This window comes from Typopeltis vanoorti, chromosome 20 (genome assembly GCF_054136105.1).
Source record: "Typopeltis vanoorti isolate ZY-2024b chromosome 20, IOZ_Tvanoo_1.0, whole genome shotgun sequence".
NCBI classification, from domain to species: Eukaryota; Metazoa; Arthropoda; class Arachnida; order Uropygi; family Thelyphonidae; genus Typopeltis; species Typopeltis vanoorti.
In genome coordinates this window covers 26,312,886-26,333,075 of record NC_143568.1, presented here as the reverse complement: position 1 = coordinate 26,333,075, position 20,190 = coordinate 26,312,886, and the positions used below count along the sequence as shown (strand labels likewise).

Here is a 20,190-nt window from a genome sequence, read left to right as displayed (position 1 = left end):
AAGCTCGATCACACAAACAGGGCACTTCATAAACTCCTGGATGTGATAAAGACAGGATTCTTGGGTGAATGGATGAGAGTTGCCAATTTGACATACAGTTTAAATACGGTTCATAGCTGATGTTTTTTTAAGCACTCTAGATATCTAATATCAAGGATATCAAGCTCATCTTTATCACATCCAGGAGTTTATAAAGTGCTCTGTTCATGTGACTGAGCTTACAATGGACAGACAGACAGGAAGAACTATGGGCATCTGCCTCAGTGAACATAAAAATACATCCATCACTATCGCTGTGGCAAGTTGGATCTAGCAGACCGTGCCTTGGATATCCCTGCACACAGGATCAATTGGAAAAAAACAAAAGTGCTGCACAGAAGTTGTTATAAGTCAGAGAGATTGTTCTTGGAATCAACAGAAGCCTTGAAACATATTCCAAACCTCAACAAGTATGGCTTTATAAATTTGCCAAAGATTTGGGAGACCATCTTAAGACCTAATTAATACTTGCTTTCTCTCTCGTTTTTTTTTTTTTTTTTCAACATAAATGGTGACTAATTAGGACTTTAGTCTTTATGTTGTACGTTACAATTGTTCAAACTAGTCCCATTATTATAATGGATTCTTGTTGTTTCTGTGAAAAACTGTTTTTGTGTTCTGAAGATGCTGGGTAGAACACCAGGAAAATGTCAGTAATGAGTTAATAAATAGTTATTTTCTTATCAGTCTGTGTTCTCATCTATACTGTCAGAATTAATCAACACTTCCACACATTTGCTAACAATAGTGTTGCAAAACCCCTGGGGGATTTACCCCCCCCCTCCCATTTTCTCTCCCATCTTTTTATATATTGTTGTTTTCTTGGACATCTCCATGGAGTCAAACACTCATGGCAGGTATACACACCACAACCATTCTTCACACAGTACCTATCTTTTGTTGGGAAATAAATTCACCAACACTCCTGAGATACTCATTAGTCTATAATTTGCTGCATTTGTCTTAGAACCTATGCTATATAATAGAACTCTCTGTCCCTCTTTCCATTGTCTTGGGACCTTTTCAGTGCTGAGACTACAAATTAAATAGTGAGATTGGGGACGGTGCTAATTCTCTTGCACTTTCCTAATAAATAACACCCAAGCACTTATATTCCATTTAATAATTTGACTGTATTCACAGTGTGATTTTGTAATACTCTAAATATCTCCAGTTTTTTTTATTTTTTTATGTTCCATTAGTCCTTGACATATGAAGATTAATCTCTTCAGTTTTATGATCAACATACTGGATATTTTTCCATAAATCTCTCAGTAGTTATTAGTGGTTATTTTGCTTTATAAGCTATTTGTGAAGATATTATACTGTTATTTGTCTTCACTTTGTTATAAATATAGTTTTTTTTATACTTTTTTTTTTTGTCTTTTAGGAAGATAAGAAATCAGAACGTGGTCAGTGGGGCAACAGTATTGAATTTCTCCTTTCATGTATTTCAATGTCAGTAGGATTAGGAAATGTATGGCGATTTCCAAATGTGGCATATACAAATGGCGGAGGTAATGATTTTATTATGAAATATTGTCAGTAACCTTAATTATTAAAATAAAGATAGTGGTAATTCATTCTTTTAAAAAAAATTTTCAGTAGTTTTGCATTAAACTTAGATCACTTACTCGTACTCTAATACTTGTTTATAGAAATATTCTTAAATTTATTAATGATTTATTCAGTAAAGATTTTGATTAAAATATTCTTATATAGTTTGGAGTGAATTAAATAATTGTATCTTTAGAATGAATGGATTTTTGTTAAATGACATTCATTCATTCAGGTGCCATCCTTGATCCTGTGTTGGTGGTAGTCATGATTCTTTATTTACTTCAATGAGCCTATGTAAATCAGTCAGTATCGACGCTGCCCTTTTGGAAAGACCTGGGCTTGAATCCCATCTAGGACATGAAGAATCTTTATATGATCTTTTTAACTAAAGGTGAGTTAACAGTCCAGAAACTTGGATTTTTCATCCAGCAAAACAGACAAACTGGCCCGAACTCATGCAATTAAAAGACATAACACAATGGCCCTATAGCCTTAATTTCTTTCAGCCATAAATCCAAAACAACCAACCATCCAACAATAACCATTTATTCCTGTTTTGTACATCTCTAGAGATCTTGATGGTACTTTTGCCTACCCAATATTTTATATCCTGTATATAATGATGTCTTGATTTTTCTCTTTCTCTTCTCTGTAGTTTTCGTGTGATATTCATATTGGTCATTCTTCATCTCTTATCAAATGTCCTAAAAATTTCATTTCTTCTTTCTGATCTCATCCAGTAATTTTTTTTTTTTTTTTTTTTTTTTGTGCTTGTCCACTTTGAAGTACTTCTTTGTTAGTAGCCTTTTCTATCTAGTAATTTGCAGCATTTTTCTAAAACCAAATCTCCAGAGCCATAGCCATCAGTCTTTTTCCATTTCTTTTTCAATAATTCATGGTCGTGATGGCAGCAAAATGTTCAGGAAGCTATTGAAAAATTTTAGAAATGGAATTAGAAATAATAAAGGTGGAAAAAAAAAACAACAACAACAACAGAAGATTGGGACATTCCAGATGTTGTGGAGTAATTAATGAAACATGCAGTGACAGAACAGTAGTAGAAAATATTCAAGAGGAATGTAAACAAGAGTACATATCAGTATCTGAGGTAGAAAAAGCGATCAAAAGCCTGAAATGTAGAAAGTCAACTCTCCAGAGTAAATGATATTTGAAAAACTAAGTAGTCAACTACAGAGGTGTAAAGGTTTTGCAGTGGCTGCTTTACATAATTCAGAGGGCCTAGTTAGAAGGTCAATTCCAGATGATTGGCATAGATCTCTCATAGATCCCATCTATAAAATGAGGAATAAATCTATAAGAATTACAAGGGAATTTCTGTATTAAGTGTTCAAGGTAATTATGCAAGCATACTTGAGAAGAGTGAGAAAAATTGTGGAAGAGAAACTTGGAGAAGAACAAGGTGAGTTCAAGCCAAATGGAGGGTGTCAGAATCAGATTTTCACTTTATGAGAAATAGTTGAGAAATCTTTGGAATATAACAAGGATATGAACTTAAGTTTTGTAGGTCTGAAAAGGCATGTGGCAAGGTGTCCAGAATAAAGCTTTTCAAAACATAGCAATTGTATGGAGTAAATGGAACATTATACAGAGCAATACATAGTCTATTCTATAAATCTTTTATCTGTAGGCTATTTATAAATGACTTACAGAATTTCCACCAATATAGATAAAAGAAACCAAGAGCTATAATATCTTATGTCAATCCTTCCAAAAAATAACTACAGCAGACATTAGTAAAAAAATTCTATTTCAGCCTTCAAAACAATCATTTCAAAGGCCTTAGATAGACTGCCACATGACAAACTGGTGGCTAAACTAAAACAGATGGGATTAGATAACAGACTAGTAAGTTGGATACCTGATTAGCTGTTGGACAGGTATCAGCAGGTTGTATATGCAGGCATGGTTCCAAAAGAGGAAGGTCACTAGTGAGTGCCACAGGGATCTAGTTTGGGACCACTATTGTTTAGCTTGTATGTTAATAACATTGGGGACTGGCTTAACTGGCAATGTGCAGCTGTTTGCTGATGATGCAAAGTTCGGAAGGGCTATGAAGAGTAGAGTAGAGTAGAGTAGACATTGTATCCTTGCTGGAGGATCTGAATAGACTGTAAGTGGGCAAATGATTGGAGCTATGAGTTTAATGTTGCAGAGTCTTGAAATTTGGCAGGCAAGGTTGGGATGCAATTAGTGGAAAAATTTTGAAGGAGATGAGAGATCTGGGAGTGATGGTGGACAGAGGCTTGAAGTTTAGTGGTCACATTACTAAAACTGTAAGTACATTCCAACGGATTATGGCAATAATGAGGAGGACATTGACATGCAAAGGCAAAGAGGTTATGGATCCCTGGTATAAGGCTTTGATCAGGCTACATATAGACTACTATGCACAGATTTGGTTGCCTGGTTTTCAGGGGGATTAGGCTTTATTGGAGAAAATCCAGAGATGATTTACTAAGTTAGTATCAGGTCTATGGAATGTCAGATATGAGAAGAGATTGAGGGAATGCAACTTACAGAGTCTTGTGAATAGAAGAAGAGGGGATATGATTGAGGCATATACGTTTGTGAGTAGTTGTTATGATTAATGTAGAAAAGATATTTCATAGACAGAAGGCAGCAAGAGTAGATCTAGAGACTCTATCTGTGGAAGTAGTATAAGGAGGATGTGAGCAGAAGGTTCTTTGTGTGGGAGTGACTGGTGAGTGGAATGCATTTCCTGAATGTGTTCTGAGTGTGGAAACTGTGAACATTTCGATCATCTTTTGGCATGAGAGAGAGAGTATAGACCTCCCATGATGAGTCCTTTGAATCCATGGAGGTCAGATAATTATAATAAGAAGAAGAAGAACAAACGAACCCAGACTATAAATGAGCAGTGATTCTACCATATATACAATTAGTCACAGATAAAATAGCAAGATTGTTTTGCCAACAAAACTTGAAGGCCACCTTCTACCTAATCATCAAAATCTCTAATCACCTTAAACTTCCACATCTGGAACTTAAAAAGCTGTGTGTCAACAAGATCAGTTGAACTTGTGGTCTACACTACATAAGACTGACAGGCAGATCTGAAGAGATATTCTGATCAAACATTTCAAGGACGTTGAGAATGAAAGAAAGTGCAAATCAGGGCTAGTAGCACATACAACAGAAACAAAAACATCAAGCAGAATGGCAAGAAACTAAAATGCTCTACATAGATTACCATTTTTACTCAAGTGCGTTAAAAGAATCAGCCAAAATGATGAAAATTATAAGATTAAATAAAACCAACATTATTTTACAAATCACAAAAAACAAGGGATGATTTTAAATTAAAAATGTCCTATCCACACAGAAGTTTACACAGTGAAATATATAGTCAATATTTAAGTAAGTCAGCAATTAGAATTGCAGGAAATACAAGAAGGTAGTTTGATGTAAAATCAGATGTAAAACAAGGGTGTACACTATTTCCATTCATATTTATCATTTATATGGATTGCGTTATGAAAGAAAGTGGCATTAAATCTGATATTTGAATTGGAGATATCAAACTTAGCATTTGCTTTATTGATGCAGATGATGTTGTACTCCTAAATACATTCAGTGGAAATCTCCTGGATTCTCTAACTAAATCGAATAACAGCTGTAACAAATCTGAAAATTAGCAATAAAAAGACCAAAACTAGGCAGAAAATAGGCAGACACATAGGAAACTTCAGCAAAGCAAAATGGATATGGTAAGGTGCCAGTCAATAAATTTTTATGGAATAGGTGAGAAATTAGCCAAAATATTAAATTAGTAGTATAAAAGAAAGTGTTCAAACCATTTTTAAATGAATCTGAGAGTTGGGTTAGAAATAAGGCACTTGATCAAAGATTACACACCATAGATACAAGAGTTTTTAGAAAGATTAAGGACATGAACAGGAGACATCAATGGCAGAATCATATTAAAAATGAAGATATTAGGAAAGAAGTTGGCATTGTTAGCATTCAGGAATGTATGAGCAGCGATGATCTTCACCGATGGGCACCTAAACAGAATGAGTGAAAAAAAGGTTCTCAAAACAGATGTTTGATGCCAAGATGGCAGATGAAAAATACAGCAGATGACCAAGATCTAGGTGGATTGATTCAGTCAGAGGTACCTTAGATGCACAAAATGTTAGATATGATAAACTTAATGATGCAATATTGTCATATTAGTCTGTAGTCCCTTTGAGTGTACATATCAGAAAACATGATGATGATGATGATAGTTCACGTTTTTGAGGTGTACATTAATCTCAGATATACATAGCATATCATCAGTGTGTGTGTGTGTGTGTGTAGTGACTTTTCTTTTAATATTTGTTTCATGTTAAGAAATGCTATTTTGGCTGTTCATATTCTTGTTTTTATTTCTTGTTCACATTTTCCATCATAAGTGGTTAGACTTATGATGTCCACTTATAATGTGGGATATGCTTTTAGGGTTATGTTTAGGTTTTTATTCATCATTTTATCTGTTGTCATTATTTTTGTATTCTGCATGTTTATTTTTAGTCTAGATTTATCACAGCTCTTTGCTAGTTTATTAACTGTACTTTTCAGGTTATCTTTTTTTTCTGTGGCTGGTATTGTCTCATCTACATATCTTGGATTATTTATATTTCTTCCAGAAATTTAGATGCTGCTTTGTGTTTTGATTTCTTACACAACCCATTCTGAAAAAAATCTCAAACAACAATGGTGATAAAAGACATCCCTTTCATACTGCTCTTTTTATATCTTTTCAGAGAAGCATGTTGTTTATTTTTGTTTGCAGATTATTGATTCTAGTCTCATATGTGAATGGCAAAGTGTTCCCTCTGGAAACTCAGGATTTTCAGGTACAGGAATTGATCTTTTATTTATCATTCAGCATTTTAGTTCTGCTTTTCCATTTCTGAATCCACATTGTTCTTCATCTGTTATTTTATTTATCTGCTTTCAACATATATCTAAGATTATTCTGAGAAATAATTTGATGGTATTGCTCATTAAGCTAATGTTCTGTAATTATCGCCTCTTGATGATTTTTTTTTTTTTTTTTTTTTTTGTATTAGGATGATTATGAGACATAGTTTTATACTGGACTTGATGTAATCACTTGTTTAAGAATTATTGGAGAGAAAACACTAAACAATGGTGGAAAGGTGTTTTTGGGGTTTCTAGATTTTGAAAAGGCATTTGATACAATGAAACATAAAAGGCTTTTTGATATTCTAGAAAATATTGATATTGACTCGTATGATTTGGAAATCTTAAAGAGAATATATTGGACACAAACAGCGTCAGTATGTGTAAAAGGAGAAAAAACAGGTGAATTCCCAATGGAGAGAGCAGTTAGACAAGGATATAAGTTATCACCATTATTATTTAACCTTTATAATGAACAGATGCTTAGAGAGGCACTTGAGGATGTAGAAAAAGGAATAAAAATAAATGGAAGAATCATCAATAACTTAAGGTATGTGGATGATGTAGTGGTGATGGCAAAAAGCAAAAATGGATTACAACAAATTGTTCAAAGAATTGAAAACTCCTGTAAAGAGTACGGTCTAAGGATTAACACAAAGAAGACCAAGATAATGACAATGGGCAGAAAAATAGGAGATAATGCAAAGAAGATGCAGAGGAAAAATTTTAGAAGTAGAAAGATTTCAATATTTAGGTTGTTGTATCTCAGAGAAAGGAACTTCAGAGTAGGACATTAGAAATAGAATAGGTAAAGCCAGTGGCGTAGCTAGGGGGGAGTGCAGAGGGGGCAGTCCACCCCGGGCAGCACTTTGAACTTTTGCAGTTAATTCTGAAATACAGAATTTTCCTCACAATTGCTGTAAGTGTTGCTAATTGTGAGAGGAGTTTTTACTAAATAAAATTGATTAAGAATTACCTACATTACTATGAAATAGACTTCGCCAATGTCATCGACGATTTTGCTAACAGAAAAGCAAGAAAAATGACATTTTAGAGTGTTGAAATTAAAGTTTTACTTAAAAAATAAACGTAGTGTTTTAATTATTTACTTATACATTATTTTGACTTTTGTAATATTTTTGGTGTGTATTGAGAGGGGCAGCAAACTCATGGACCACCTCGGGCAGCAACAGCTCTAGCTACGCCACTGGGTGAAGCTAAATCGGCATTTATGGAAATGAAGAGAATTTTAATAAATAAGAATATTAAAATAGGTGTGAGAATTGAAATATTTAAAGCAACAGTTTGGAGTATTGCAAGTTATCGAAGTGAGTCATGGACACTCAGAAAGGGAGATATGGAAAGAATTAATGCATTGGAAATGTGGTGTTATAGAAGGATGGACAAGTTTAGCTATACACAGAGAGAATCTCAAATCAAGAAGTTTTAAGAAGAGTTGGGATGGAAAGTACACTGCTTAAAAACATTATCCAAAGAAAGGCTAGATTGGCATGCCTGTTTAATAAGAGTATTACAACAGCCTACCTTCTCTCCAAGACAGTGGAAAGAAGGTAAAATTATTCCACTGCATAAAGGCGGTGATAATGCTACAAGTTATAGACTAATCTGTATATCTGGGATTGTGATGAAGTTACAAGAGAGAGGTTGGTGAGAAGTAAGATATAGAAATGGGTTGATAACAGCAGTATTGTCTGTGGTTATCAGCATTGGTTTGTTAAAGGAAGATCATGTTACTAACTTAGTTATGTACTATAACAAGGTAGCAAATGTCTTACAAGGGAGATGCATATACAGTGGCATACATAGATTTTGCTAAAGCTTTTGATAAACTGCCACACAACAAGCTGTTAAATAAATTGAAACAGATGGGATTGAATAACAGACTTCTGAATTGGATCAGTGACTGTCTGTCAGATAAATAATAAATTACATGAAACCACAGTAATTAACTTTAATGAAATGAAAGTACAGATATTTCATACTGAAAATAACAGTACATCATTAGTGTGTGGAAACAAGCGGTCAAAGGAACGGGATTACAAAATACATACAGTAGTCGGTGGTTTACCAATTAAAAACTGTTGCCACATGCTAGAAATTAGTATTAATAAATAATGTTATTAAAAATATTATTAAACAATTATTTTTGATGGTTACATAACATAAGAATGTCCCAAATGTTTGGGAGAAAGAGAGACAATCTCTCTCTCCCGATTCAGATTTGGCCAATGTAAAAGGGCTTCACAACTTTATTTGAAAAGACGTTCATATTTAAACCTGCATCTATGGAGAAGACGAACTTTATCACACTGGATATTGTGTTTAGTGTCAATACTATGTTGTGCCATACCAGACTTTTGAGGTTTCATGTATTCGATATAATATTGATGTTCTTTAATTCTTTTTTCTACAGAACAGCCTGTTTGTCCAATGTATGTTAGATTACATACACATGGTATTTGGTAAATGCCAGCCAATGATAGAGGTGCCAGTTTGTCTTTTGTAGATGGCAACAGATGAGAAATTTTGTTTGATGAATTTGAGAAATTGAACATCAGGATATTTCTGCTGGAAAAACAAGATCTGTAGGCAAGTTGAAGGTATACTGCCATGGGTAGCCCTCTGTCTCCACCTTTGGCAAACTATTTTTTGAACCATCTAGAAGATACCTTGTTCTCATCCATTCATCCCCAACCCTCTCATTGGTTTCATTATGTTGATGATGTCTTTGCTATTTGGCCTCATTTGGAAAATGAACTGACCACTTTCCTACAACAGATCAATAGCTTTCACCCATGCATTCAGTTCACCATGGAAAAAGAAAAGGCTGGTAGTTTACCATTCTTGGACATCCTCCTTACATGCACAACCTCAGTAATTTATCAACCACTGTTTATCGAAAATCTACCTTTACTGGCAGACACATCCATCAAAAGTCTGCTCATCATGCCTCTCAAAAAATTGGTGTTATTAAATCCTTAATTAATAGAGCACATAAGGTGTGCTCCTCTCCCTCAAGCTTACAACAAGAACTTCTTACTCAAAACGTTAATGGAATTTAATGGTTATAACCATAATCAAATCTAGCAGATAATGGACTCCTATGTTCCAATACCTCAGGATTCTTCACCAGACCACAGAGTTACAATCCCTAATATATTTCTGCCATCTCGGAACCAATTGGTGGAATTTTGAACAAGTATCATCTCATTCCCACATATTTTCTGACCAACAAAATTTCTCGAGTGTTTCCATCTACAAAAGACAAACTGGCACCTCTATCATTAGCTGGCATTTACCAGATACTGTGTGAATATAATCAAACATACTTTGGACAAACAGGCCATTCTGTAGAAAAAAGAATTAAAGAACATCAATATTATATTGAATACCTGAAACCTCAAAAGTCTGGTATGGCACAACATAGTATTGACACTAAACACAATATCCAGTGGGATAAAGCTCGTCTTCTCCATAGATGCAGGTTTAAATATGACGCCTTTTCAAAGAAAGTTATGAATCCCTTTTACATTGGCTAAATCTGAATTGGAACAATTGTCTCTCTTTCCCAAAAGTTTAGGAGATTCTTATCTTATTTAACCATCAAAAATAGTTGTCTAATAATATTTTTAATAATATTATTTATTAATACTAATTTCTAGCATGTGGCACAGCTTTAATTGTTAAACCACCGACCCCTGTGTGTACTTTTCTTTGTCTCACAGGTGCCTTTAAAGATTGTCTGTCAGATAGGTATCGGAAAGTTGTATATGGTGGTGCAATATATCAAAAGAGGAAGATCACTAGTCGTTTGCTGCAGGGGTCAGTTTTGAGACCATTGTTGTTCAATTTGTATATTAATGACATTAGGATGGGTTTAATTGGTGATATGCAGCTTTTTGCAGATGATGCAAAATTGGGGAGAGCAATACAGAGTCAAGCAGATGTTATGGGCTTATAGGAAGACTTGGATAGATTGTGTGAATGAGCAGGTAAGTGTAACAATCAGTTCAATGTTACAAAGTGTAAGGTTTTGAAATTTGGTAAGCAATGATGGGATGCAATATATACTCTTGATGGGGAAACTTTAAAGGAGGTAGAGGAGATCTGGGAGTGGTGGTGGAGGACAAGGACCTGAAATTCAGGGGCCACATTGCACAAGTTGTGAAGACATCACATTAGATAATGGCAGTGATGGAAAGAACTCTGACAGTCAGAAATAAAGAGATTATGATGCCATTGTATAAGACCTTGATCAGGCCTCATATGGATTATTGTGCGCAGATTTGGTCACCTGGTTTTCATGGTGATGAGGATATGCTATTAAAAAGGGTGCAGAGAATATTCACAAATGGTCAGTGGTGTTTGGAATGTGGAGTATGATGACAGATCGAGAGAACATGAATTGCAAAGTCTCATGAACAGGAGGAGAAAGGGGGGGGATATGATTGAGACATATAAGCTAGTCAGGGGTATGGTTGATATGGACGAGATTTTTCATAGAATGGGAAAGGGAGATAAAACAAGAGATTGTCACTGGAAAGTGTATAAGGAGGGTGGGAGCAGAGGAGTGAGGAACAGGTTCTTTGCATGGAGAGTGATTGGTGAGTGTAATGTACTGCCTGATTATGAATGTAGATCCATTAAATCATTTTAAGGCATGGTTGGATGAGTATTGTGTGATAGTGTGTACCTCCCATGATCAGTCTCTGACTCCATGGATCTCCAGTGTTAATAATAATAATAATTCCTAGCAGTGTGTTATAGCAAGATTTGTTTAAATTCAAAGTATTTTGTAGTGCTGTGGTAGGTTCTAGAAACAGTCTCTCTGATTTAAATCTGCTTCTGTATAAGCGGGAATTCCTTCACCCCTCCTACTGGATCTGGTGGTCTGTATCCATGGCATGGTCTGCAACCCTAGAACATCTGCAGTGCAGATGATGGCAGTCATTTCTGTGTTCTTCTAGACAGATATTAGCATTTCTTTCAGTTTGTTAATAATTGCTAATATATATCTAATAAGTAACAAAATAAATTTAGTTAATTAATTAATAGCTTTAGCTGTATGTTTACTGTGCTAAACATCAACATAAGTACAGAAGCATTAGTATGTCACCCACTTTTTTAAGGAGTGCATTAACTGTTTTCTGAACATTGAAATGCTAAAATAAAGGAATGGCATGATGACTGAGCTCAGTGAAGCAAAAGTGTGCAGTTTATGAATGCATTTTGTGAATTTGGCCTTTTGGCAATTGATTACATTTAAATGGATTAGGTGCAAGACATTACTAGGACTGTTGGACAGGATAAAGTAAGTACAAATTTGATAATATAGTCCTTTCTTTTAGTGTTGCACAGTGATCAGCAGTGTTTTTTACAACACTGTACATACAATTGATTGGAAAAGCAGCTTACATCACACCAAAACATGGTGTGAACTCAAATTTAATGAATCTAAAAATCCCAAGCATAATATAACATCTAATATAACAATTGTAATGGTGAAAATAGGACATCATTGTTACTGTAAGAAAACTATCTATAAGAAAGAATGTTTCTATCATGGTATCTTAAATAGAATTTAGCTTTGATGTAGTTTCTAAATAATTAATTAATTTTTAATTTCATCTGTATTTTTTTTTCACTAGAGGTCATGCCAGTAGAATAACCGGTGATCAAATCATTGTTTCTTTAGCTTACTGTGTGAAATGTAACTCAGCTTGTCCTTGTATATTTGTATATACTCCAGAAGATGACCTTAATATGAAGGTCGAAATGTCGGGAAATTAAAATAGTTATTTATAACACAGTTGTAAAGTCCATAATTTCTATAATCTTCTTCTTTTGCAGCTTTTTCCACTTAAGTGGAATTGCTGTTAATGATGAGTCTCCTCCACATCCTCTTGTCTTGGGCTGTCACCACATCCAAGTTCTTCATCCTCAAGTCCTCTTCTACCAGCTCCCTCCATCTCTTCTTTGGCTGCCCAGGCTTCCTCCTTCCTTGCACATCTATCTGTATGACCTTTCTTCCCACATATTCGTCCACCCTCCTCATCACATGACCAAACCATTTCAACCTTGCCTCCTGTATCTTTTCTCCTAAGCTCGTAACTTTCACTGTTCCCCTCACATAGTCATTTCTCACATCCACGTAAGCATTCTCATCTCTGCTACCTCCATCCTGCTGATGTTATTTTTCCTCAGGGCCACAGTTTCCATAGCATATGTCATAGCTAACCTCACTACTGTCCTATAGATTTTGCCTTTCAGATTGATCGGCACCCTCTTATCACATAGCACTCCAGCCATCTCTCTCCAGTTACTCCAACCCACTTGTATCCTGCATCCCACTTCCTTCTCAGCCCCTCCATCTTCTTCCACTGTTGAACCTAAGTATCTAATGTCCCTCACCTTCCTGATGACATTTCCTTCCAGCTCCAGATCTGACTCCTGGCTGCCATCTACTTTGCAACACATATACTCTGTTTTACTTCTGCTCAGTCTCTTACTTCTCTCTTCAAGTACTTTCCTCCATCTTTCCAGTTTAGCTGCCACTTCTTCTCTTGAATCAGCACACAGCAAGATGCCATTTGCATACAACATAGTCCAAGATGTGCATCTTTTCTCACCTCCTCCATCACAATATTAAACAGAAACGAACTTAATGCTAACCCTTGATGCAAGCCAACTGTTACTTGAAAACTTTCTGTCTGTCCCAGACAGGTCTGAACTCTTGTCTTCACATTTCTGTACATCTCCTGCACCAACCTGATATATTTCTCTGGTACCTTCGTCTTCCTCAGACACCTCCAGACTTCTTGCCTTGGCACTCTATTGTATGCTTTCTCCAAATCAATAAACACCAGATGTACCTCTGATTATTTCTCTAAACTTTTCCATCATCTGCCTTAACCCAAAGATAGCATCTATCGTTGATCTACCAGGCATGAAGCCCGATTGTTCTTTTGCAATCTCTACCTCCTTCCTCAATCTTCCATCAAGAACCCTTTCTAGGATTTTCATCGTATGGGACATCAACTTTATTCCTCTGTAATTCTTACAGTCTTGTGCATCCGTTTTATCCTTGTAGATGGGGACAAGAGTACTTTTCCTCCATTCCTTGGGTATATTTTCCTTTTCCTGTTGGCAAACTTCCATGAACAGGTCCCACAGCAGGTCAATTCCCTATTCCTCCAGTGCCTTCCATGCCTCCACTGGAATCCTGTCTGGGCTCACTGATTTTCCATTCTTCATCTTCTTCATGGGCTCCTTCACTTCCACTCTACTGATGTTCTGCATCATCCCCTCAGAAGGCTGCCCATCTTCTTTGTGAGTCCTTGCATTTTTCTCATTCAAAAGTCCCTCAAAGTATATTCTCCATCTGTTTGTTATGTCCACATCCCTCCATAATAGTCTTCCTTCAGCATCTTTGATCTGCCTCACATGTAAGATGTTCTTTGCTACTTTATTTCTACATTTTGCTAGTTGGTAAATTTTTTTCTGTCCTTCCTTTGTTTCTAATTGATCATATAGATCTTGATATGCCATGGCTTTGCTTACACCATAACTCTCTTGGCTTCTTGCTTTCTCTCTCTCTGTACACCTCTCTGTCCTCTTCCACTCTTGACTCATCCCGTAATTTCTATAATGATTGATGATATAGTATTTATGACAGAGCAAAGAGAAACAATTCATGAGACAGTAAGCGATTCAATCAGTAAGAAGACAGCTGTTGGGGCTGTTTGAAGTTATGACTGAGGCAATTAAGACTCTGAAGCCAGTATTATGTTTGCTAATTATGTTTTGCTTCCATATGATATTACAGGTTTTGCTAAAATGTTGACTATTCTTAGTTTAGTATTTCTTTCTACCAAATTTGGCTTGAAAATATTATTAATCATGACTGTAGTCTTGGTGAATTTCCTGATTTTATGTTTTCAATCAGTTTCTTCAATGTAACTTATATTACAACCAAGATAATTAAAATTATATTAACTTATTCAATTGGTTTGTTGTTTAGAACTATTTTACTTCTTATTGGTTTTCCCTTCCTTTAAATGCCATAACTTTTGCTTTTTTCGAAGATATTTTCATGTCATATTTGGCAACAATCCTGTCAAGATTGTAGAGAGCCAACTTTAATTCATCTTCTGGGTTAGCGATTAAAATTTGGTCATCTGCATGTAATAATGTATTTAGACAGTAATTTGTTTCTAGTTGTATTCCTGTTATTGATACGCTGCCATTCTTTTAGAATTTCGTTTATATATATATTAAAAAGAATTGGAGATAAGCTGCATCCCTGTTGTACTCCTCTATTTATTTTTATCCATCTGTAGGTGTGTCTTTGGTTTTCACTGTTATGATGTTATTTTCTTAAATATTATCCACTGCTTTTATTAATTGTGGAGGTAATTCTATTTTAATTAATATCAAAGGCTTTTTCATAGTCTATAAATAATAGATGAATATTTAGGTTAAATTCTCTTTGTTTTTCAATTAGCTGTTTTAAAGTGAAGACTGAATCAATGTATGATTGACCCTTTCAAAATCCATTTTATTCTTCTACTAAATATTTTTCAATATGATTGTTTATTTTATTTTATTTTTTTTCAAGAGTGCTGTGTATATTTTATATCCAGAATCCAGAAAACTTATTCCTCTGTAATTTGAGCAATTTGATTTATCACCTTTTTTATAAATAGCTATAATTGATTTTTTCCAGTCATCTGGAGCTGTTCTTTTTTGTAACATTTTGTTTAGCAAATTTAATAATCTCTGATGTAATTCTATACTCTAGTGCATTTAAATAATTTTAAATTTATTCCATCATTACTAGGTGCATTCATATTTTCATTTTCTTTAGAGTTTCCAGTTCATCTAATGTTATAATTTCTGATTTATCACTTTTGTGTGTTATATCAGGAGTATAAAAATCATCACCTTTCCATAAGTTTTCATAACTTATTCCATTCCTTTTTACATATAGCGTCTATACTAATTTGTTCTTTAATTTCTTTGTTTAAGTATTTCAAGATTTTATATGTTGTTGACTGCATACTGTATAACTCTGCTTCGAACTCTTTTACATAGTTATTTCATTTTTCTCTATGTAAAGATCTGACCTCTCTTTTTCCAGATGGCATTTTTTCTCTTATAGTTTAATTTATTTTTGATTGTATCTGAAGATTCCTATAGGCTTCATTTTTCTCCTGTATTATTTTTTCTGTATGTTTATTTCTTAAGCATTTTCTATATGTCCAATTTCTTAAGCCTCTTTTCCAATGCTGTCATTGGCTGCTTTCTTTATTATGTTGCAAATGTTCTTCCATTCTGTTTCAATATTTTCATTTACCTCTATTTCTTGTAAGTTCTCTTTTAGTTTAGTTTGGTACAATTTTTTAATTTCTTCTTCTTGTAATAATGTTATTTTAAATATGTTTTCGAATGGTTCTTTGTTTGTTTCAGCTTCAGCCATTTTGGAGGTATTGACATATTTTTGATTACTGCATGATGATCTGTATCTAAATGTAGACCTCTATAAACTCTGACATCTGTTATTAGCTTTGCTATTTTTTTATTTCCTATTATGTAGACTATTACAGATTTGTAATCTGTTGCTTTCCAGGTGTATTTGTGAATTTCTTTATGTCTAAAGAAAGAATTTACTGTTTTCAAGTTATTAAACAGGGCAAAGTCTATTAATTATACTCCATTTTTATTTTGGTGTAGTTCTCCATTATTTCCCATACAATCTTTAATTGGATTGCTGCCTATTCTTGCATTTAAATCTCCTAAGTATATAGTCATTTTTATTTGTTTTGTTAATTATCTGTTGGAATTGTTTCAAAAATTCTTCTGATTCTTCCTTTTTATTCTCCTCAGGGACATAGACACTAAATATACACTAAATTATATTTCCTCTTTGTATTTTTAAGCTTGCTTCTATTATTCTTTCATTCCAATATTTGTAACTAATTATATTATTTTTTCAGTCTTTAAATATCATTGTTCCTGCTTTTGCTCTTTCTGATTTCTTTATGCCACTAAATGTAGTGATTCAACTCTTTAATCCCTTTTTGTTTTCTTTTTATTTCTGTTATTGCTGCTATTTTTATATCATATCATACTGTTTTTCTAGAGAAAATTTAGTATTTTCTCTAGTTCATCATCTTTGTGTGCTACTACTCTGATGTTCCATGTTGACACTCTGATATTTTGGTTATATCTTTCTGTTTTTCAGTATCATTTCCTTTACCAGTCCAGGGTTCGTTTCCAATTTGTCCATCAGTTTCTACTTGTGTGAGACTTGCAAATAATAAATTGGCCCTCTGATTTGGTCACCAGCCATATCAAAGCAAGTTTGATGACAGAACTGCTGACTGTAGCCTTAAGACCAGGCTTATATTTGTATATATATTCAATATTTCTCTGAATATAACCTCAACCTAGAGGTCCAGGCCTTTGTATTTATGATCCCCAGAGACAGGCTGACCCAGCAATACCCCATTTTAGTCACCTCTTACAACATGCATGGGCTACAGTGGGACTATTCTTAATCTGGCTGTCGCACGGATATAAACAATAGAAAATTACAGAAACAAATGGATCCAACATGTAAATAAAATGTCACCAGAAAGATTACCAAAAATAATGCTAAATTATAAACTGCTGGCTGAAATGTGTGAGGAGATGGGAGTACAGTTTGTTAATGTGTGGAATGAGTTTGAGGGACGAAGTGAGCTGTATGGGAGCGATGGACTGCATTTGAGTGGCTATGGTGTGAGTCACTTGGAGAGGCTGCTGCTGAAAGGTAGAGAAGTGAGTAGAGAGAATGAATCAGATCAAGTGGGAAGTGATGTGGAAGAGCAGGAGAGATTGAAGAGGTGGTTATGAATGGGGAAGTGAGTGGTAGGAGTATAGAAAATGAGAAAATGGGTGTGCAAGAGGAGCAAGGAAATGGAGAGGCTCAGGGTGGAAGGGGATACTCAGCATGAGAAAGGTGGATGCTCCAAGAGGAGGTGAGAGCATGTGTAGACAGGAAAGGAATGGAATGACCTGGGATCAAGAGGAAACAGTTGGAATTGAAAAGGGTTCTAAAATGATGGTAGTTCATTCAAACACGGTAGTTGTCTCCATAATTTTAAAATGTACTCGGATCACCTTGCAAGCCTAAAAGAAAGGAAAATGTAATGGGTTCTAAAATGAATAAGCAAATAGGGAAATGGCCACTGTCGAGCATGGAGAGATCACATCGAGTGAGTGGTATCAGTGGAACTGTAGATCCAGAAATGAGCTGTTGTGTTTGTATACAAATGCTAGAAGTATAAGAAAGAAGGCACATGAAATGGTTGCACTAATTGCATCAGTTCATCCAAAGATTGTCAGAATAATTGAGGCATGGTTGGAAGATGTTGTTGTTGTTATTGATTTTTATGGCACAAAGACATGAAAGATCATACTGTGCAAGGACAAAATTTACAGAAGTGCATATGGTACACCATTAGTAGGACAATCACAGATATCCATGCCCACAGCGGGATTCAAACCAGCAGCCTTTTGGCTGGAGAGCAGATACGCTAACCACTCGGCCATCCAGGTCAGCAGTTGGAAGAGGTTGACATCCTGACAGGAATAGAGATGGAAGGGAATTATGTGTTTCGTGAGGATAGGAGTAAAAAGGGAGGGGGAGTGCTATTGATGATAGAGAAAAAGTTATGTCCATACAAAGTAGAGATGCAGAAAGGAAATAGTGCCAGTGGTTTTGAAGCAGTAATGGTGTGAGATAGAGGTGAATGGAATCAAATACTTGGTAGGATGTTGATATAGACCAGGTAATGTGGATGGTAGTGACTCTGAAAGGTATAAGCAAACTAGCCAAGCAAATAAGAAAAGAGTGATCATTATGGGCGATTTTAATTATGACAATATTGACTGGAATGATGAAATAGCAACTGGAAGTAAAGAAAATGAGTTTCTTGAGTTTTTGAGGGATAACTACCTCAGACAGTATGTAACAGAGGGCACACGAGGATTGAGGGTCTTGGATTTGGTCATCTCATCAGAGGATGGAATTATAAATGAGGTGTCAAATCATCCACCCGTTGGCGAGAGTGACCATGAGGTGATTATCCGGGTGGTTGCCAGCAGTATGAGGACTTCTGTGAGAAAAGGGTATATGTGGAACTACAAGTGGAGTTATTATGAAGAACTCAGGAGACAGCTGATGGGTGTAGCATGGAATGAGGAGTTAGCTGGAAAAGAGATCAGTGCAGTTTGGGGGATTTTCAAAAACTGTCTAGCAGATGCAATGTTTAAATGTATTCCAAGGGTGAGAAGGTTAAATATGGTAAGTGTGAGATGGACGGATAAAGAGATTAAGCATGTGATACAGAAAAAAAGGACATTGTGGAAGCAGCATAAGGGAAGTGGAAATAACAAATTCCATGAGATCTACAAAGACCAGGCAAGGAGGGTGACTTGGTTGGTGAGAGTAGCTAAAGAGAGGTATGAACAGCAGTTAGCTATTGAAGTTGAAAGTTTATTTTCCACTTGGTTAGAGTATAATAAATTTAGTTTAATCCTTTATCCAAGTGTGAGCAAACAAAGTTTGCGCCTGAAAGTATCTTCAGGACTGGGTTAAGGTGGTACACACCAGGGCAACTCGTTGCAAAGGTGGAGCAAGCTACCAACACTCCTATCCTAGTATCTCCTATAATGCAAAACACATCTCCTTGCGGATATGTCTATTGTTATGCATTAAGGGAAGGGCCACTACCCAGACCAGTTTCGACCTTTATTGAGGTCTCTTCAGTGGGGGCCTGATATCTCGACTTGGGCCTGGCCCCCACTGAAGAGACCTCAATAAAGGTCGAAACCGGTCTGGGTAGTGGCCCTTCCCTTAATGCATAACAATAGACATATCCGCAAGGAGATGTGTTTTGCATTATAGGAGATACTAGGATAGGAGTGTTGGTAGCTTGCTCCACCTTTGCAACGAGTTGCCCTGGTGTGTACCACCTTAACCCAGTCCTGAAGATACTTTCAGGCGCAAACTTTGTTTGCTCACACTTGGATAAAGGATTAAACTAAATTTATTATACTCTAACCAAGTGGAAAATAAACTTTCAACATCTTTCTCTAAATCCAGAGTAATTTATTAAAAAAGGGTGGCACACCAATTGGCAATTCCTATAGGTGGAGATGACCTGCAAATGCTTCTGCCTGATATCTCGACTTGGGCCTGGCCCCCACTGAAGAGACCTCAATAAAGGTCGAAACCGGTCTGGGTAGTGGCCCTTCCCTTAATGCATAACAATAGACATATCCGCAAGGAGATGTGTTTTGCATTATAGGAGATACTAGGATAGGAGTGTTGGTAGCTTGCTCCACCTTTGCAACGAGTTGCCCTGGTGTGTACCACCTTAACCCAGTCCTGAAGATACTTTCAGGCGCAAACTTTGTTTGCTCACACTTGGATAAAGGATTAAACTAAATTTATTATACTCTAACCAAGTGGAAAATAAACTTTCAACATCTTTCTCTAAATCCAGAGTAATTTATTAAAAAAGGGTGGCACACCAATTGGCAATTCCTATAGGTGGAGATGACCTGCAA

The 20,190-nt window shown here is 35.6% G+C and overlaps 1 protein-coding gene across 1 annotated transcript in view; it reads left to right on the top strand.

Moving 5' to 3' along the window:
- LOC150095293 (uncharacterized) overlaps nucleotides 1–20,190 on the top strand; it is a 590,931-nt gene that overhangs the window by 280,801 nt on the left and 289,940 nt on the right. Inside the window, exon 17 of the mRNA XM_090410639.1 lies at nucleotides 1,430–1,556. Coding sequence (XP_090266765.1) covers nucleotides 1,430–1,556 — 127 coding nt within the window. The remainder of the gene's footprint in view (nucleotides 1–1,429; nucleotides 1,557–20,190) is intronic.